The sequence below is a fragment of the Microtus pennsylvanicus genome, chromosome 10, assembly GCF_037038515.1.
Source record: "Microtus pennsylvanicus isolate mMicPen1 chromosome 10, mMicPen1.hap1, whole genome shotgun sequence".
Taxonomy (NCBI): Eukaryota; Metazoa; Chordata; class Mammalia; order Rodentia; family Cricetidae; genus Microtus; species Microtus pennsylvanicus.
In genome coordinates, this window is record NC_134588.1 from 14,736,345 (window position 1) to 14,758,679 (window position 22,335).

Genomic DNA, 22,335 nt, shown 5'->3' on the forward strand with positions numbered 1-22,335 from the left:
CCTGCAACTTACAATATGGTCTTTAGATTTAACATTTGGCACCCGAAAAGTAATAATTAACTTTCTTCCTTATTATTTAAGCAAATAAATGATTTATTTTTATTTAATGTGTATGGGTGTTTTAATCACATGTATGCCTGTGCTCCACAAGAATGTCTGATTGCTGTGGAGAACACTGGATCACGTTGAACTGGAGTTACAGGCAGCTGTGAGCTACCATGTGGGTTCAGGGATTTGAGCCTGGGACCTCTGGAAGAGCAGCCAGTGTTCTTAACAGCCAATCCATCCCAATGATTTTTTTTTAAAGTACAATTCTGGGGATGAAAGCACTTGCTGATCTTCCTCCAGTTCTAAGAGATCCAATGTCCTCTTTTGGTCTCCACAGGCAGCAGGCATCATGTGATACAGATACATACAGACACGGAAAACACTCACACATGCTAAAGCTAACTTTTTTAAAAGTACCAATGGGGATGGAAAGACGGCTTAGCAGGTAAGAGCACTTGCTGTTCTTGTAGAGGACCCATTCCTAAGACTCATATTGTAGCTCACAACTGGCCATAACTCCAGTTCCATGGGGATGCTACACTGCATTCTGATCTCTGAGGGCACCACATGCACAAAAGGTGCACAAACATACATTCAAACATATTACTCATACACATAAAAACATTTTAGAAAGTACGTTTGTTTTTTTGTTTGTAGCTCTGGTTAGTCTGGAACTCTGCACTAGGCTTAAATTCAGTAGAGATCTGCCTGCTTCTGCCTCCTGAGTGCTGATCATATCTGGCCCCAAGTATATATTCTTTTTTGGTGGTTGTTATTCAAGACAAGGTTTCTTTCTCTTTGTTGCCCTGGCTGTTCTGGGAACTCCCTCTATGGACCAAGCTGGTCTCGTGGTTTCAAACTCACAAAGATTCACCTGCCTCAGCCTCCTGAGTGCTAGGATTAAAGTATGTGCCATCACCCCTGGCCCCAAAGTATATACTATTCTTTTTTTTTTTTTTTTGGATTTTCGAGACAGGGTTTCTCTGTAGCCTTTTTGGTTCCTGTCCTGGAACTAGCTCTTGTAGACCAGGCCTCCCGAGTGCTGGGATTAAAGGTGTGTGCCACCACCGCTGGGCTGCATATACTATTCCTTATTTTTTTTTTTTACAAAAAGTTTCCGCCTCCTCCCAGCCTCCCATTTCCCTCCCCCTCCCCCCACTCCTCTCCCCCTCCCTCTCCAGTCCAAAGAGCAGTCAGGATTCCCTGCCCTGTGGAAAGTCCAAGGTCCTCCCCCCTCCGTCCATATCTAGGAAGGTGAACATCCAAACAGGCTAGGCTCCCACAAAGCCAGAACGTTGAGTAGGATCAAAACCCCGTGCCATTGTCCTTGGCTTCTCATCAGCCCTCACTGTTCGCCATGTTCAGAGAGTCCGGTTTTATCCCCTGCTTTTTCAGTCACAGTCCAGCTGGCCTTGGTGAGCTCCCAATAGATCAGCCCCACTGTCTCAGTGGGTGGGCGCTCTTAAAAGCAGTATTTACATAAAATTTTGGATAACTTACAGGTGTTCCTGGTGCTACTCGGGACACAATTACAGGCATCTTCTGATCAAATCCTCCCTGGAAAACACAAAAAAAGTTAAATACTACCAAACTAAGAACATCTTAATATAAAAACTAAATATGGACAAATTCCAGGTTACCTTTACATTGAATCCAAACCTTCCATTTTCATCAGGTTTCATTTTGATTAGAACAAGATTATCATGTGGAATGCCACCATTAGGCTTGAAAAGACAAAAATAAAGAATTTTCAGATTACAAATAAAGTATATATTATATCTGTTTGTATTATCTATAGTATGTAAATAATTATAATTCTAAGAAAAATGTTAGTTGAAGAAAATAAATTTCTTTGCCTAATAACTTGAAAATACATTCTCCCATTCTTCCTTCCATTTTACTAGCAAGAAATGCCGGCAAATTGGAAGAATCAGCCATCTCCCATTCTTTAAATCTATGTAATACAGGTTTTCATCTTTATTATTCCATAACTAAATTAAGGGCAACAAATATTTTCCCATTGCTAAATCCACTGTTATGTCTTAATTTTATTACATCCTATTGCCTACTTTTCTTTCTACCTTTCTGCCTGCATATTCTCAGTGCCCCTTCATCTTCCTTATTCTTAGGACTTGGTGGACTGAAGGCTCAGTTTCTAGAGCCTTTATTTAGATAACTACATACATTTCTTGATGATTCTCTATTCATGTATGTGTGTGTGTGTGCATAGTTGTTTGTATAGGTGCACATGTATTTGCAAGTATGTGCATAGGTGTGTGAGCCTAATGGTGGAGGCTGGAGGGCAATCTTGGGTAGCAGACCTCAGATGCTATCCCTCTTAATTTTTGGAACTATCTCTCACTAGTACCAGGGACTTACAATGTGGGGCTTGGCTGGCTGATCAATAAGCCACCAAAGATCCAAGTGTCTATACATTCTGAGTGTCTGTGTAGCCATACTTCAACCACTAAGCTATCTTTCAGTTGTTCTAAATACTTTTGAGAAAAACAAACTAGATTGCAAGTTATAACAACTACCATGTGTTAATTGTCATTGCATACCCACTATTATCAAAACGCAAGTTTGTATCGTATTTAGCTTCCTAATATCTCTTTAAATTTCCTGAAACATATATACATATGATATTCTTAAACTGGTAACATCACTTATGGCTTATTTAAATCTTCTTGAGAAAGTAATAAAATTAACAAACCATTAGGATTCTAACAGCTCGTCATTTTATTGTACAAAAGCATATTCTAGAGAAGCAAAAGTTATAAATTTCTTTTTTTAATTTTTTTTTTTGAGACAGGGTTTCTCTGTAGTTTTCTGAGCCTGTCGTGGAACTAGCTCTTGTAGACTAGGCTGGCCTTGAACTCACAAAGATTCACCAGCCTCTGCCTCCCAAGTGCTGGGATTAAATGCATGTACTACCAATGCCCGACTTTATGAATTGTTTTTTAAAATATACAGTGCACATACACTGCTGCACACTGAAATTACCACTAAGTTGTTAAGTCAGTAACTCAAAGCAATGGGCACTTTTCAAATGGAGAAAAAGATAACACCATAATTGTATAAATCAGGATAAAAGAATCAAAAAAAAAAGACAAAGTATTATCATTTACAACTAAAACACGGTATGGCTCAAAATAAACTGCATTCAAGATTTTAAAAGTTCAAAACAAAGTGAGGCTACCTACAGTGGACTTTTCAGGAGAACAGGGCACATCAAAGGTTTCATTAGTATGGTTGAGCAGATCTTGCTGAGAGTGAGAAAAATGAATTTGGTTCCAACTGTTTTTTTTAGATTGTTTGGGTGGTAAAGCTGGAGGCTGCCCATCTTCAGGAGTTTCTTGTGATCTAGAGAAGAAAAGGGCCAGAAATGAGTAGTTTTAGTAATCATCTGATGGAAATATTTTATTCTAAATTAGATCAAGCAATCCAGATACCAACCATGTCTAGTATAGAGAGGTTTTGAATATATTTACATGGAAATGCTATCTTTTAATTAAAAAAATTATTTTTAAATTAGTAAATCTGTTTTTAATCAAACCAATAAACACAAAATTAAAGGTATACATTCCTATGAAGATAATATATTAATTTGCTGTAATAATATTCATACCTTTCCAAACATTTTTTCTTAATTTTTAATTTTTTTTTAATGGAGGCATGGGTAGCCAGAGAGCACTGTAGGCAACGAGAAGTTAAAATAGAATTGCGGAAAGTAAGTCTTATTGCCGCGGACACCATGTACTTCACACACATGGCCCAGAGGCTCCCTGAGCTGGAACTGACTAGCATGCCTCCTCACTGAAGGCTAGCATTCATGGTACAAAAAGGCTCCACGATAGCACCTATGAACCATAGTCATTAGCAAGGTACAATAACCCTAAGGGTATACAGTGGCATACAAACCTTAGTAGTAACCAACAGCTTTCTAATTGGACTTAAGATCTACTCAACAAGAGAGATATCATGCTTGGTACTGAAAAGCTAGCCAGTTTCCCAGTGCTAGTAGGCTCACAGATCTTGGACAAGAACTTATAGCCACTGCTTTACTAAACTAGCATAACCACAAACTACACTCTAAATATTTGTCCTTATATACACAAATAGGTATAGTTCTCGCCTCTCATCAAGGAACTCTTTGCAACAGATGGAAACCACTAGAGAAAAACTGGCCAATCAAAATGTAAAGTCATGGAGTCCAGTTGCAATGGGTACATCTACATAACTTCTGCATCTAAGGTTCTGAGAACATTGCAGAAAAAGGGGTGGGAAGAGCCAGAGGATTAGGGGGTTCTGTGAGACTGTATTTCATGGTAATATCAGAAGCCACACCCAAAAAGTGAAACCAACATGGCTGCCTATACAAGAACTAAGCAAGGACAATGACAACAGATCATCCAAAGGGGCCGGGGAAAACTCACAAGGCCTGAACTCTACACAAAGAACTATAGATAACTAAGGAATGCTGAGAGTAGGAGAAATACTCTTCCAGGAACGAACACACCAATTATTTATCCGATACCAGTCAGTCAGTCCTGAAAACATACAGACCAATAACAGACAGTGTAGGTTTTATGTTACATATAACTATATATATGCATATATAAGTATATATAAAACTATATATATAATTTATTATATGAATGAACACTAGCATGTATGTAACAATTAGTGAAAGAGGTCACGAATTTGAAAGACAGAAAAGGGGGCTAAAGGGGGAAGGGTTTGAAGGAGAAGAAATGGACTTATAACCTCAAAAAAAAAACCCTGAAAATTGGGTGTTGAATGGAAAAAACCTCCTGGTAGGTATAGTCTAATGATCTTAAATGATTGTCCTCCTTTACCATGGCTCATGAGGTTAATAAATGCAACGATGTGACAGAGATCAGAGTATTTAAGGTCATAGAAGAGACAAAAATGCATGGAATCTTGTCAGGTGAGAAAACAATATATAACTCTCTCATTTGTGGCAGTAGGAACTGATGGCTAGATATTCAGGAGATATTTCAGGTAGAAATTGTAAATCTTTTTCTTTTTTTGATTTTTCGAGACAGGGTTTTTCAGTAGCTTTGGAGCCTGTCCACTCTGTAGGCAAGGCCGGCCTTGAAACTCACAGAGATCCATTTGCCTCTATCTTCCAAGTGCTGCGATTAAAGGCGTGTGCCACCACCACCTGGCAGAAACTATAACTTTTAAGAATAAACAGTCTATAGAATATTACTTGTGATTTTTCACAAGGGCCAAAAGGAAGAAGCAATGGTTCAACTTCTATCCTATTAAAGATGGCATCCATGAAAGTGAGGTTGGAAAAAGAGAATAGAAATAGGAATCTTTTTTCCTCTTAAAAGTAAGCATACATTAATTGTAAAAATTTTAATAGACTAAAAGCTTTATTATGATATTTTATATATACAATGTATATTGTATATTTTTATCACATTTGTTCTCCACTATCTTCCTGGCCTTTGGTATTTTTCAACAGTCCCCGTTTAAATTCAGACTCTATGACAGAAAACTTATTTCTCTTTCTGGGTCTGGCTTCTTTTAACATGATGATTTCTAGTTCTATTTAAATCCCAACAAACATTTCGTTTTTTCCTATGGCTGAATAATTAATACTTCATTGTATCTATATTTTACATTTTATTCATCCATTCTTCTGATGGGCACGCTGGCTTTTGCCATAATTTAGCTACTGTGAATACCCGCAGTGAACATAGGAAAGAAGTTATCGTTAGTATATGATAATGCTGATTCCCAGGATTACTAAAGATGTATCATATGTAGCTTCTATCTCTTGAGTGCTGAGATTAAAGGTGCATGCTACTATATCTAATTAAAATTGATCCTTTCTTAAATTTATTATGCGTATTAATATTTTATTTACATATATGTATGTATATCAAATGCACTCCTAGTGCCAGAAGAGGGCACTGGACTCCTTGGCACCTGAGTTACAAACAGTTATGAGCTGTCATGTGAGTACGGGAACCGAATCTGGGTCCTGCGCAAAAATAGCAAGTGCTCTTTAGTGAATCAATTCTCTAGCACTGAAAATGGTCCTTGATATACTCAAGGATAGAACTGACCACGCATTACTCACTTTGTAGGACTGAGAATAGATGCCTAAATGATGTTATCATTTTAAAGACTGCCCTTTACCCTCCTGCAGGGATGACCTCAGGCTTGTCCATGACTTGCTTTGGTAGTGAAAATATGGATTGTGTCATCTCCGAAAGGAAGCTTTAAGAAATACTTCATGATTCGTGACGACTCTTCTTCTTAAAGAGTCTTCCATGCCATGAGATTAGCCATATTCCAAACAGAGACTTGTCACTCAGAGTCTGAGTACAAAGTTGTACGGAGCTACAACTGACGAATAATAAACTTATAACAATGACAGCAACAAACATTTCTTTTACGGAAGTGAGGCTCAATTGCTATGGAACAATTTGCCTCAAGATAACTGAAAGGCCATGGCAGTAACAACCTTGGATATATTATCTCCCTTTGGCAGTAGCAGCATGAACCTCTTTAGAAGTTGGCTGCTAGAAACCTGGCAGTTGTGTGGGGGTGGGTAGGTGAGGGATTAAAACTGGACAGTGTGACTTAATGACTACCCAGAGAAGTTTCTGCTAAGAAAACAGGCATGAAATTTTTGTAATCTGGCATAAATATAACTAAGTGAAGTAAGTCCACAATAATGCCCACCTAGGTACCTGTGTAAAAGAATTCAGAGATCAGACATTCTAAAAATTTTTTAAAAGAATGTCCTTTACAGATTATGACAAGTTTATACATACATACATATCCATACTTGCTCATCTCCATCCTAACTCCCCAACCCCTGTCCCAGAGACACCCCTCCACCATTCTTCCCCATTTTTCTTTGGTAACCCAGAAATGTTCTAAATTCTGGTAGATCTACTAATTACTACATCAGAGTATTTATTTACCTTTCCTCTTCAATAAAAGCTTCCTTAAGATCTGCCTCCATGGTCAGGGATCACAGGTTCCTTTGTTTTGTTTTCTGTTTCTATTCTGTTCCTTTCAACTGCCAAGAAGACAAGCCTCTAAGGGTAAAGTATTCAAAAGCACTGCTAGTCCAGGAAGTATTTCTATGATCCTGAATATAGGCCTGCACCAGAGCCTGCATGGTACGAAGGCAAATTAAAACACGTCCATTGGTAGGACCTCAGGGATGTCTAAAAACTGGGCATTAAAAGGCCCCAAATCTAAGATTTTTCTGGCCTTGTAATTCAGCTGTTTACTGAGAAAGGATTTAGCCGCAAAACCAAAGGCTTGGGAGAAAAGGGCATGTGAGGCTAAAATTAGATGGCAATGGAGTCAGAGAAAATTCTCTTATTCTTGTTCTGGCCAAAATACATAGCAGAATCAACTGAACCATGGTCTGCAGTGGAATATCTGATGGGCTAAAGCTGATGGGTATGGGCATAATAGTAGCAGTGTTCAGCTACGTGAGAAGGATAGTGTGGTTACAAGATATTTTGCAAAAACTGCTAAATAAACATTTCAATGAGCTAAAACAGCTTAAATATACATTGTTAAAAAGCCATAGTCCTCTCTCCACATAGTATACTTCTCATTTGAAATCACTGCCCTGGCTTGGTTGTGGTGGCGCACGCCTTTAATCCTAGCACTTGGGAGGCAGAGGCAGGCAGATCTCTGTGAGTTTGAGGTCAGTCTGGTCTATAAGAGCTAGTTCTAGAAAACAGTCAGGGCTGTTACATAGAGAAATCCTGTCCAAATAAAATACATAATTTTGGCTTAAAACATAGGCTTCTTGTCTTTGGCTCATTTATACTGATGATAAGAGGACTTTTAAAATAAGCAATGTATTGGGTAGATGACTTATAGTTTGGACATTGAAGTACTCCTTGCAGGCTCAAGTATTAAATATTTGGTTCCTACCTTGAGATAGTTATATTGGGAAGTTGTGGGAACTTAAGCAGATAGGACGTACCTGCACAAAGTAGTTACAGGGAGTATATCTTCGGCGAGTACCTAGTCCCTGGTCCCTTTTGCTTTTCCAGACCACTATGAATGAGTAGTCTCTGCTGCACACCCTTGCTGCCATAATCTTCTCCTTTACCACGAGCCCAAAATCAACAGCCAAGGACTATAGATTGAAATCTATAAAACTGTGAACTAAAACACATCTATCTCCCCTCCAAGTGGTTCTCTCAAATATTTGGTCAGTTATACACAAAAATAACTGGTGCTCAAAGTAAGTTAAACAGGCAGTTTAGAGAACACATGCAACCTTTCAAGAATACAACTAATATACAAAAATAGAACTGTTTGGCTAGGTCTTAAGATTTACTCCATACTTCTAAAGCTTCAAAGTCAGAAAATATGACTGTTAAAACCCAACAGAGTTAGTTAAAAAAAATTTTAAGTAATAAAATATGAAAGTTTTTCATCAACATCAATTCTATCTCTTGTCAACTCAGTTTTTATAGGTTTCATTGTGCATGATATATCTGCTATATTCTTTCATTCCTTATAATGCAGACATAAGTTACCAAGGCTAGACTTTTAAAAGTCTTGGCAGCATGGTGTTGTTTGGTCTAACGACAAGTGGTCATGCTTTCCCAGATGGGCTATACCACTTTGCCGACCTCTTCATCTCTCTTTTATCCCTTACGCTAAGAGTTACTCTTTCTTAAAGACTGATCACATTCTTTATACACTGTATCATATACTCCTTATTTCTAACTCATCTATTATTGTGTAGGTATTATCCTTCAAGTATGTCAAAAGCATATGAGTTATTTCCACTGAATAAGCTAATCAATCAAGATGTTACATATTAATGTGAGGATATGCATTAGACTGATGACTATCAGTACTGAAATAAGAAACTGAATCTGTCAATCAGAATAAAAAATGATAGTAGGAACATACTTTAGAAATGATATGAATAGCCAGGAGTGGTATCACATACCTGGAGGGCAGAGACAGCCAGATCACTGAGATCAAGGATAGCCAGGACTACATAGGGAGACCTTGTCTCAATACATGAAATAAGAAAAAAGAAAAGAAAGATATAGACATGCTTTCTATAACTGAGGGTGAAAACCATCTCAATTACTTTTCCCTTGATACTTTTCATAACATTTTATGTTTATGATTTCTTTCCTTTAAAAAAATTTAAGAAGGCTGTCTTACATTCTCCTACTCCCTGACTACACTATCATATTACCTGAACTAACACTTTAGAGCATACACTAAAAATCAAAGAATAGCCAGTAACCATAGTGGTAAAGAGAAAAGAGGCAATAAGACATTTCACCGGGCAGTGGTGGCACACTCTTTAATCCCAGCACTCGGGAGGCAGAGGCAGGTGAATTTCTGTGAGTTTGAGGTCAGCTTGGTCTACAAGAGCAATTTCAGGACAGGCTCCAAAGCAACAGAGAAACCCTGTCTCAAAAAACAAAACAACACCAAAAACAAACAAACAAACAAACAAAAAAACCCACCAAATAAAACAAGACATTTCAAGGACAAATAAATACATTTACAAATATATACTTAAAATTATATAAGTACCACCTTGTATCAAGTACTCTAATTTCTAAGATTATTTCAAGTGAAGAAATTAAATTTACTTTAAACTAAAGAATTAAGAAAACATTGGAAAGGGGGTCTTACGGTGATGATTCCAGAACTATGCTATTAGCTTGCGTTGATGATGGAGATCTCTGATTTACAAAACCATCACTGGGGGATGTGTGAACCACATGGTCTACCAAATGACCAACAGAAGATGGCCGGACCCGGGTCCCCTCTTGTGTGAATGCAGAACTCCGACTAAATGAAGAGAAACAAAGGCTGAAGAAAAGTATACTTTGAATTTTCCATGCTTTTTGATTATCTGGTTTCATCTTAAAGTGGGTATATATGTTTGTGTGTGTTGACTACGTTGACTAGGCAGAATCTCTAACAGTGATATAAACAGAAAGAACACAACATAGCAAGTCAATACATGACTGCCATCTACAGCTACCATAAGGACTTTACCCATTCTGCTCTACCTAGTATTACTAGGTTTCACTCATTACTAATCTTATGCCTTATTCAAATTTATGAAACTGACTAGAATAAATGTTCAGAAATAGAGTCTAGTCTCAATTATGTTTTCTTCTTAATGTTTTTAATTTTGTGCAATTTGAATTCCTAAGATTATATGATGAGGAAGAATCCCACTATTCCTAACCAGCAGTTACATAATTATCATCTTTATGATTATAATTGCAATAGTTAATAACTGAGCACTTGCTATGTACAGGGCATTTTTCTAATTATTTTTTATTTGTTATATCTTTTAATACCACATTAAAACTGTAGGACACTTACTATGACAAAGATGCTGAGAATAAAGGCATGTGCCATTGTGTCTATCTACAAATAGGATTTAGCAGATGAGAAAATAGGATGGAAATTAACTTCAAGATTTAAACATTGACTCTAGGGCCACTGCTATACTGTACTTTTCCCCCAAATCATCCTTAAAATTATTTCATTTCCTAGAAAACTTAATCAGAGCTATTGTTATTTAGATCATCTCAATTACACTCCTACCTTCCCTTCCTTCCCCTCACCTCATCCTGCCCCCCTCTCCCTCTCCTCCCCTTTCCTAGCTTTACTTCTCTTTCCTTGCCTTCCCTTCTAGTGTGGGAAATCTGAGGAAGTCTTCCCTTTGCAGTTCAGACAGGGTTAGAGCTGTAGCACACAGCTCTTGGTTCAACTCTACCTGAGCTTATGGGACTGCTGTTAGAAAGCATTTTTTAGGCCAGAGGAAGTGCTAGATCACACTGAATAACAATTATTCAGACAAAGCATTTTCCAACAATTTACACCCTCTTAGAAATCCTGGTATTGCCAGGAGGTGGTCGGACACCTTTAATTCCAGCATTTGGGAGTGGGAGGCAGAGGGAGGTGGATCTCTGTGAGTTCAAGGACATAGAAAGTTCCAGGACAGCCAAGGGCAGTTAACACAGAGAAACCCGTCTCAAAAAAACAAAACAAAACAAAACAAAAATCGAGGTGGAAATCTACATGGAAATAGACTACATAAACAACAGCTCTATGGAATTTTGAAGTTGTGACTAGATACTTAATTACCCTTCTTGTGAAAGTCAACTGCTGAGGAAAATGAAGGTTGTCCTTCAATCTTCTCATTCATTCCCTACAGCAATTGTAAGACCACTTTTAACAGTGAGGAGCAAAAAAGGGGCAATAATGCTTGAAGTAACGAAAATCATGTTTGGGTCTGGTAAGGTAGCTAATCGATTAAAGGCATCTGAATACCTGATTTCAATCCTGGGGACTGACACAGTGAAAGAACTGATTCCCCCAAGTTGTCTTCTAATCTCCATATGCCAACTACTACATACATGCATATGCCCTCACATATAAACAAACATACACACACAAAAGTAAAATAAAATCAAAGTATTTTTTGAAAATCTGATCAAAGGATTTAAATTTTTATGTATTATGATGTTTAGGCGATAAAATACCTAGCCAATAACTTAGAAAGTAGCAAAACGCAAGCTCGATGCTGGCTTGCCACTTACTGATTGGGAGTTCCAGGTGGAGACCGGGATGGGAGGCTTTGTGTTTCTAACCTGTCATCAGACAACGAATTTCTGCTGACTACTTCCCAATCCATTAATTTTCGAGCCAACGGCTTACTTGGAGATCTGTAGAAAATTTGAATAATACATTGAAAAGTGATGTTTTTATATAACAGATAACTATGAATCAAATCTTAAAATTCATTTTAATAGATTATATTCAATGAGTTTGCTTATAAAAAATGAGTTGTTTTGACAGTATTTATCAAATAATTTCAAAAAAGCTATATTTGCTTTATATGACAAAAAGAAAGATGGGGCTATGAAGAATAAGATAGGAAACAGGAAATTAAAAAAGGAAATAAAGAGAAGCAAGGTAGTAATTAGCTACCAAACATTTTCTCAAATTACAAAGCTACAGATCTTTGCTTACATCTATTCTGGAGTACTCGGGGTGGTATTTATCATGAGATGTACTGAACAATACTCACTACATTATCTTTTCAATGACTTTTAATTCTGAAACTTCACTTCAATGAGGAGAAGACCAAAAAAGATAATCGTACATACTACATCTATAACTTCTCTTTTATATAGAGTATGATCAGTGAAATTTCTTTTCCCTTCTTTTTGTAAAAACATTTTAAAAACTACAATATCTTGTGGCGGGTAACAAAAGGATATTTTTTAAAGACTTATTCTATTTTTAATTATATGTATGGGTTCTTGTATGTGTTTGTGTGTATGTATTTAAGTGTAGGTGCCTGCAGAGGCAAGAAAGCTTCAGATCTCTTGGGGCTGGAATAACAAACTGCTGTTAAGCCGAGTGATAAGAATTCTGGGAAATGAACTTAAGTCCTCTGCCAAAGTAACCATTGTAATGATTTTAGCAACATAAGTCTGATACTTCCAGGTTCTAGGAGTCACGCGGGTACAAACAGTCCTCAGGCAGAAGTGCCTACTGGCCCCTTTAATGGATGTTAAAGGGCCCCCACATGACCCATGTGCAGCATGGATTACATCATCTACATATGATTCAGTTAAGCCCTTGCACGCATGCATGAGCCCCGTCATCTGCCTGCATATGATGTAGCCACGACAAACCCCTGTGCGCATGCACTAAGCAGCTTTTAAAAGCCCTCGCTCCTCTCCCCACCCCCTCCCTCTGCACACTAACTTCCCCAGGCCTGTACACACCCCCTCTAATAAACCCCTAAGTACGTTGTTGTATGTTCCCTGTTTCCTTCTCACTCGTGTCCGGTACTTTTAGTAACAATGGCTCCCATCCACTGAGTAACCTTCCCAGAACAAAAGGATATGTTTTATTACCTATTATCAGCTATCATAGGAGAAAAACAGAATTAAGTGATCCCCCACAAAATGCTAATCTCCACAGAGCAAATGGTATTAACTATATTCAGAGATATAAACCCTTATAGTTTTAGGAATGAATATTAATAAGCAAAGTTTTTAATATGCAAGTTCAAGTACTACCCAAAACTCTTCTACATAAATGTGTACTTTTTTGATATCTAGAATTATTCTGGAAGTTAATTCAATGAATTAAGTAACTTAAATAAACATAAAGTAAAACACCCAATGTGGCATTTAATCTCAGTAATAAATTCCTCAAGACTCACAAAAATCATGTATGTTATTTTCTGTTACACCACAATAAAGCAAATAGATACTGTCATATTAATGTAAAAAGCCAGATCATAAAAAATTTAAATAGAAACACTTATTTGTATAAAATAACACAGCCGAGCAGCAACACATATGAACTCAAAGTGGTTGTGACAGCATACACAAAAGCTGTGTAAGTCCAAGCCAGACCAAGTCCCACCCCAGCTGAGGAGCTACTGACAGTTCTTAGCTGCCAGGAGAGGAAAGGTCAATTTTCTCTAACAGTGTACCCACTGATAAGTCTACCATGTTCTAGTGAAAGGCTACATAGTAAAGAATGTTTGAGGCAGCACAAATTGGTCTTGATGGAGAAAACAAAACAAAAACCATGACAAGCACAAAGTTGGAGGGCAAAATTAGTAAGGCATGGAATAGAAAGAGCTGGGTGAGAGAAGGTGAATATGATCAAAATAAATTATACAAAATTTAAAAAGAACTTTTAAAACGTATATTAAAAGGCAACAAACTTTTCAGTGTTGGCCCATAATACCAAAAAATTCTTCATTCTGTGAATTTTATTTTCAGACTTTCCAATAAAAATATTTATTTACTTCTATATATAGTTTTAAGGTTATTGGATTTAGAATATTACCTTAAAAATTGGTCATGAGTTTCCCTTTTTATCATGTATTATGTACATACTTTTACATAAATTAAGAAAAATACCAGTCAAGGCACAAAATAAATGTAAATTTAAGTAATCCAGATATGTTCAAACAGTAAAATCAGTATGTAGCCAAATTTCAAAGTTTGCAGTTACAGCCTACAATTTGCTTTGTGACATATTAACTACACAAACAGAATGGCTTGAGAGAATGGTATTTCATAGTGCTTTGTGTTCACAGAAGGAGACATTAAAATAACCATGCCTACTAGGGACACTGAATGCTAATTCTAGCCTATACTAGAAAAATTATTTAAGTTTCTATACTCAATATCTAAATTCACCAGTGCAATAGGGGTGTTACATTGTCCTTCCTTACCACTTCAATTTTATGACTTCACAGTCATAAACACTGTAGTTTTTAATGCAACGTTTTAGCCTCTTAAAAGGTTAGGTTATGAATAATAAATACTTAAAACCTAAATCATACAAGTGTCCTATCATTTTAGTATTTTAGAGTCAAACACTCTTGATTTGGTCTACTTTCTTTTACTATAAAACCAACGGGCATCTTCTAAAAGAGATGCGGTGCTACTGGTAATACAAACCAACAAGCAAGCAAGCAAACAAATAAACAAAAAATGGACTCAAATTTCATTTCCAAATGAAAAGGCAAAGGAATTTAACCACAAATACTTCTTCCTACCATTTTGAGTTTAAATCACAGGACTTCTTGACTTGAACTCAGGACACCAATAGATTCAGTTACTCATAGTGGAGGGCACATATTTGAATTAGTTACACAAATGACAATATATGTCTTCAATTAAAATAATAAAATCTTAAACTTACCATAATTTACCATTTCTAGTTCTTTTAGTGTTAATCTGTAATAGTCACAAACTATTCTTTCCTTATAAGTTAGACTAAACTAAGCTGCAAGAGCTAACAAGATCAATTAGAAGAGAAGGAAAGTGATCAATTGGAAATCCAGCACACTTACCTAGTACAAACTGTCTGAATACTTTATTCTTGGTAACGAACTAGACATGTTTGTAAATGTCTTGAGTTTAAAACTAAATTTCAGGCATTTTACTTTATTAACAGTTTTAACCTCAGAGACCCACCCACTCAAGTTTGTTGTCTATGTTTCCTGTTCTGTGCGGAAATTTCAGAGAAAAAAATACCACACTGTTAACAATGTGGTGAGTTTATTTTCTGACTGGGACACCTTATTTTTCTGTTGATGAGAACTTGGTTCTCCTCTCTTCTTCGAATATTATTATAAGATATCATAAAAAGTGTGAAAGCAATTCAAAGAGTTGATATATAAGGGAGAAAAGGATTATTGATAAAATTTTACATATTAAAATTGAAGATCTTTGTTAACTTTCTATTTATATGGCCATCTAAAATTCAGAGAGACAAGAAATCTGCAAATGACTTATCACTTTATAAAACCATTAGAGAATTTTAGTAGCTATGTATGAAGTAAATGTCTTACATAAAATACTCTCAAGGAAGTATAACTTTCAGGGACAGAGCAATCATTAGGATGCCCCAGCAATATTAAAACTGCTCCCATGGACAAGAACACAGCTCCAGAACAGAACATTTGCCTAGCATGTGTAAGGCCCTAAACTTGGGAACCTAGTACCTTAAAAAAGAAACACCTACACCCCAGCGAACAAAGACAGTACTATACAAACTTAATAGCATTTTAATAATGAATATACAAATCAATGAAGATGCATAAATATCTGCATATTTCTAAAATCTAATAAAAACAATTAAAACAACACAATAATTTGATTTTTAGAAATATGGGAGGACTGCAAATAAGAGACAGTACAAAAAACCACAACAAATTCTTTCTAACTTAGAATTATGTTGATAAGAAGTAAAATTTTTTCTTTTGAAGAGTTGTACAGAAAACACTTTAATTTTCTAAGCAAAATCTCTTTTTCCAGGTCCATACAACTTTCTGATTGGAGCACTGGATCAAGATAGACACAACATCCACACACAGACACATACACTCTCTTGAGTTTATGCAAAGAAACAGCTTGAGTAACACCATAAACTTTGTAGGGCCGTCCTGGATGATTTATTTTTCAAGTCATTTGATAGTGTTTGGATTTTAGAATATAATGAATTGTCACTCATTGTTAGAAACAAGGAGCAATTTTTACTTTGGAAGGAACTAAAAGAGAAATGGCAAAACCAAACATAAAACTATTTCTTACAGAAACATAAAGCTGGAAGGATTTCAATAGATACTTAGAATAAAATTTTGAACAAGTAAAATTCTTCTGTTATCTTTATGAAAGCGTTCAAGTCTCTAACAGCAGTAGATGCCAGACATACAAGTAGTTCTTCAGGGTTTGAAACTTTTGAAGTAATTTCCACTAGGAACAAACTCCTGTTTCACTATGCCTGTTGTCATTGGTCAGCAGCTGATGCTAGTTCCATCAAATTTGTTCCCTTTCCTCCACTAGTGTTTAGTAAAGCTCTTTTTTATTCTTACTTGTATAACTGTAACTATCTCCTAATTAGTCACTAGGTATCCAATCTATACTTTACAAACACACTTTTTTGAAATGTAAATTTGATTGTATCATTTCTGTCACTAAAAAGCAAACTGGTCCTAACAAATTTTAATGAAGGGAAGATAATAAATTTTTCAAAAAGGCAAATCAAAAGTATCTTAACTTTTAATAGCATGACTTAAATAAATATAAAAATAAGCTGGATAATAAGACTCTGTACATTTCTCAAAAATATGTAACAGGAGAGTAACTTTGCAACAAAAGGTTGTATTAGTGATACTTGATGTAGCTATTCAAACGTATTGTACTCAATGCATGATTAACATTTATAAATATGTAACAAAATAAACCAGGACATTAGATAAACTAGTTTCCATTTCATAAACACAGTATGTTGTTTAATAGATCATTTAGAAAACATTGCTAATAATTTTAAAATTTTTTTTATTTATGTGTATGTGTGTGCACCTGAGTATATGCATACGCACTACATGCATGCAAGAGTTCATGGTCCAGAAGAGGGCATCAGATTCCTGGACCTGGAGTTGCAAGCAGTTCTAAGCTACTATGTGGTGCTAAGAAATGAACCGGAACTTTTATAAGAGCAGTAAGTACGTCTAACTACTGAGCCACCTCTCCAGTCCCCATTTCTAATAATGTTTATTCTTTTAAAAACTCATAGATTTGTTGGGCTGGTGAGACAGATTAGTAGGTAAATAAAAGTGCTTGTTGCCCAGCCGACAACTTGAGTTCAACCTCAGGACCCACATAATGGAAGGAGAGAACCAACTCCCAAAGTTTGTCCTCTGACCTTTGCACACACACATGCATGTGTATGTATGTCATATATCAGAAAATAAATTATAAAATGTAACAAACAAACAAACAAAAACCCTCAGATAACTAAAACAGAATTGACTTACCTTGCAAATACCCTGTCTTTATTTGCCTTTTCTTTGCCATATTGAACTGACTGGACTTCAGTTCTCCCACTGAAATACATAAATATGCATAATATCTTAAAGGGGACTACAGGATAAAATGACAACATACAGCATGATTATATTACAATTTTGTAAGAGACAAGACATTTATGATGACAAGAAGAACAATAAAAGCAGCAGAATAAGAAGGAAAGACTGGATTACTTTCCAGTTCCACTGGGATAGGCAAAGCTAATTTAGCAGTTTACAAGATGTGTCCAATAGACACGAATTTGATAACAAGAACCTCTCTAGAGTTAGAGATGCCTTGTATCAAACAAGCTCCACAGCCCTGACTTACCCTACAGGTTGAGTTAGCTAATGTCTCCATTGCGTCTAACTGATGAGCTGAACTTCGTGGTATCTTGGAAAACTTTTCTTTCCTTTTCTGCTACCAATTATTACATATATGAAGACAGCCTATCAATTCCCTCTATGTCCCAATACAGAAAATTTCAGATTTTTGAATGTAGGAAAGAAATGAGATCAGAAATATTGGGGCTTCTGGGCACCATTTTTGCCTTGAAGTTGATTTTCCTAGAAAGCACACTGTGTACACAGAGGAGATACCTATCTGGTCATTCTCTGTGGTACATCACTGTGTTCAGTTAACTATGGTATTGAAAGAGTAGTTCTCAGCGAATTGATGAAGATAACCTGTTACTGAGTTGTAAATGAACATAAATTTCTAGTACAGAAAGTAGAACCATTTATAACTATAGATATTTAATGTATTTAAAAGTAGGCAAATATATATTCTCAAAGCCACACAAGCAAATTTCAGACTACATTCCTAGGGCAAATTTAAATAGCTGTGAACTACATGGCATGATTGATTTAAATGTAAAAATGGGGAACTTTTATAAAAAATGTTGGTTAATGTTTCATAGAAAATTATATTGCCTCTAAGACCACCATATATTCACGTTTACTAGTTTAATGCATTTAATCCCTTGGATATATAGAATTGGAATAAACATATGTAAACAGAAGTGGTTAAGAAAGCAATAAACCTTCTTAATCTTTCCAGCTCCACTTTCTATTTTCAATAATATTTCAACATCTTAAATATAACAATAGCATCAGTATTCCTAGTCATTGCTTACCATGAGGGGAGGAGGTTAATCAATGTCTATTTTGGGCATGTCTATTAAAGAAAGATTTGTATGCAGCTATACAGGTCGTGCTGACTTTACTACTTCGCTTGCAAGACAATTCACACTTAATAATTTAAAAGTGCTTCAGATACATTTTAAAGTTAAGAACTACAAACACAGAACTTAACTTTTGAAACTATAAATATATATGACCTGTGTCTAAACACGGATATTCTGTACCCCTGTGCTTTGCTACATTTATCATGGGGCTGTACTTTCCCACTTTCTTGATTCCTTTCCCACTTAAAGTTCTGCTAGGTTCTGCTTTCATAATGTGTAGAAGAAGGAAGATCAGAAGAGTAGGAAAAATGCAAAGCAGGGCTTGCAAGTGCTGGGAGCTGCTTCAGAAGACCTGGGAACAAAGGGCAGAGAAGCACAACACACCTTGAGGAAGTACTACTTCTGTGAGGAAGGACTAACTGGACTGGCCATGATAGTATCTCTGAAATGTAGTAGCAGGTGTAGACTCAGGGAATCCAACCAAAAGTGACCCTTGCGTATTACTCCTCTTGCATACGTGGTTCTCAAAAATCACCCTTCCTTAACGTACTTTCCCATTTTTGTTTGCTTTTTGTTTTTAAAAGTCTATGTAACCAAGTCTAAGGATTGATTTTCTTTTACACAAAATATCAAAAAGAAATCTGAGTTTCTCTAACTCAATCCTGAGTTAGCAGTAAAGTAGATTTAAATACAACTCTATTGCTCAAAAGGATGGAATAACAAGTCAAAGTTCATGGCAAGCAGGAATAGTTGATTGTTCAAAGGGATTTATATTGCATATTTTCCATAACACACTCTTTAAGAGTTAGAATAAAATAAAAACCTGTAGCAATATTAGAATACCAAATTGTGACAGTACGAATTTAAAGAATGAGGAACTACCAACTGTTACATACATATACATAAGCTTATTACAGAAACTTGAGTAATAAAAAATATAATGAAAAGAACAACTAAAATATAAGTTAGTCTTCAGTTTGAAATAATCATTACAAAAAGATACAAAAACATTCTGGGGGAAGGGCAGTGGTGGTGCACGCCTTTAATTCAAGCACTCGGGAGGCAGAGTTAGAGGCCAGCCTGGTCTACAAGAGTGAGTTCCAGGACAGGCTCCAAAGCTACAGAAAAACCCTGTCTTGAAAAACAAACAAACACCAAACGAACAAACAAAAAATCATTCTGGAACTTCGTATATACTGACTTAGAAAGGCTAGAAATATAGACATAGTCTTATGCTGGGATTACAAGGCATGTGCTCAGGGAAGAATTGCTGTTGGTTGGAAGGAAGTGGGGAAGGCTTAGAAAAACCTTACAAAGTTGATATGCACATTTACAATATGACATGTTTTAAATTTTGTCCATGGACACAAATACTTCCTCTCACCTATCTTTCTTTTTAAAAATTATCTTTTTAATTTTAAAAAGCTTTTATCATTTCAACTCCTTTCTCTCATCATTCTGACAGTTGCTAAGGATTAACGCTATTGGACCAGGACTTTTCTTGAGTTATTTTCTTGAGTTACTTAACTGGCCTGATTTTACTATTTTAAAAGAAAGGAAGGAAGGAAGAGAGGGAGGGAGGGAGGGAGGGAGGGAGGGAGGGAGGGAGGGAGGGAGGGAGGGAGGGAGGAAGGAAGAAACAAACCTCAAAGTTACATTTTCATTTTTATTTTATGTGTAAGAGGGCTTTGTTGACACATATGTATGTGTACCATGCATGTGCAGTGCCTTTAGAGGCCAGAAAAGGGTATGAATGACATAGAAGAAACTTGAAGTTTCATAATAGCCAGAATTTGTAAACAACCTATATATTCCTCAACAGGAGAATAAATAAGTAAAATATGGTATATTTATACAATAGAGTTTTATACAGTCATTTAAAAATGCTATCATGAAATTTGCAGGCAAAAAGATGGAACTAGAAAAAATCCTGAATGAGGTATTCCAGATGCAGAAAGATGGATATGGTATATGTCACTTATATTAGCTGTTAAGTCAATGATAACCAAGCTACAATTCATAGAACCAGAGTGTATAGTGTAAGGGTCCTTAACCTTCTTAATGCTACAAGCCTTTAATAGAGTTCTTCATGTTATGGTGTCCCCAACAATAAAATTATTTTTGTTGATACTTCTTAACATAATATGAAGCATAATATAAATATCTGATATATAGAATATCTGATATGTGACTCCTGTGAAAGGGTCATTCGACCCCCAAAGGGGTCAGGACCCACACATTGATAACCATTTGTCTAGAGGGACCAGATAGCTCTCAAAAGGAAAGGGAAATAGAATAGTTATGGATTTATGGATGAAGGAAAACTTAGCCACTAGGTAAAAATAACAACTGAACTGTCACAACCGCTGAAATAAGGAAAATCAGTTTTCTCCAATAGAGTAACATTAGGTGTACCATAGTCTTGGACAGGCCTCATGTTCAGGAGTAGTTGAGCAACATAATGGAGTCCACATTTTGTGTGTGTGTGTGTGTGTGTGTGTGTGTGTGTGTACACAGTTGGGTGAGTTTTTTGTGGGGAAGGAGTTATTTTGTTTTCTTGATTCTGGGGGTATTTGCTGTTGGATTGGGGTTTTATTTGTTTTTTTTGTTTTGTTTTGTTTTGTTTTTGAGAAAGAACTTAAAGGTGTATTGTATACGTAGGGAGGGAGAGAGGATCTGGAAGGACTTGGAGGGGGAAAGAATATCATCAAAATACATTTAAATTTTAAATTGTTTTAAATAATAAAGAAAAAAGAGTAGAACTGATATTGTAAAAGACTTACTAATAGATTTTCGTAGGACACAATAAGCTACACAAAGTAGATTTTAACAAAGGGAGCTACTGCCTCCAAAATACCCCCAAATAAGAAGTCTGTTAAGAAGGCTAGTTAGAGATAAGCAAAATTTAGGATGCTAGGATATAAATGTTGTTCAGAAAGACTGACTAGCTATTGGGTTCCAATCCAATAACAAAGGAGATAACCCTGACTTCTATCCAGCCGTTATGCCCATCTCTCTATGAAAGAGCATGCCTCCAACAGTCAATGAGGGGGCAGTGCAGAGTCACAACCAACATCAAAAGTCCTGGGTTATCATAAAGTCCCAAGTTCTATTCTTGGGAAAAGCATAATTCTGCTAGATGGGCAAGATAACCTTGGATAACATCTATTTGAAAAAGAATGCACAGGTGTACTTAAAATAATTTGGGCAATATGCAATATTTTTGCTGTGTAAATCTTTCATCTGCCTAAGTAAGTGCCTTAGGAGACTTCTTGTCTCCTGTCTCTGCTTAAATTGTTCAAAGTGTAACCCGCCTGCGGTTGGAGCCTAAAAGAAATGTAAAGGATGACAGCATATAGGAAATGCTTAACCTATGACTATATGAGTTAGCAAGATATTCTAATCAAGGTCAGCTTCTTTGTGGGCATTACCCAGAGCTAGATATGCACTAAATTAAAGAGCTTTTTCTTTTCTTAATCTCTAAATGTACAGAGTGAATTCTCCCTGGAAAAGAGTATTAATTCTACAACATCAGAACCTGTGGAATTGGAGTTATAGACAGTTCTGGGCTAACATGTGGATGATGGGAACCAAACCTAGTTACTCTGTAAGAGCAGCAAGTGTTCCTAAGCACTGTGTCATCTCTCAGCTCCTGATTCACAGATCTTACGGTGCCTGGGATTTTACATA

At 36.2% G+C, this 22,335-nt stretch overlaps 1 protein-coding gene across 6 annotated transcripts in view; it reads right to left on the reverse strand.

Moving 5' to 3' along the window:
* The window catches only part of Ptpn4 (protein tyrosine phosphatase non-receptor type 4), a 194,103-nt gene that overhangs the window by 45,011 nt on the left and 126,757 nt on the right, over positions 1–22,335 (reverse strand). For 5 of the 6 annotated variants that reach the window (XM_075987730.1, XM_075987726.1, XM_075987728.1 and 2 more), the window contains 6 exons: positions 17,429–17,497; positions 11,667–11,792; positions 9,739–9,897; positions 3,252–3,411; positions 1,689–1,772; positions 1,549–1,605 (listed from right to left, as the gene is read on the reverse strand). In XM_075987730.1, coding sequence (XP_075843845.1) covers positions 1,549–1,605; positions 1,689–1,772; positions 3,252–3,411; positions 9,739–9,897; positions 11,667–11,792; positions 17,429–17,497 — 655 coding nt within the window. The remainder of the gene's footprint in view (positions 1–1,548; positions 1,606–1,688; positions 1,773–3,251; positions 3,412–9,738; positions 9,898–11,666; positions 11,793–17,428; positions 17,498–22,335) is intronic. The other variant, XM_075987729.1, reaches the window with a different exon arrangement.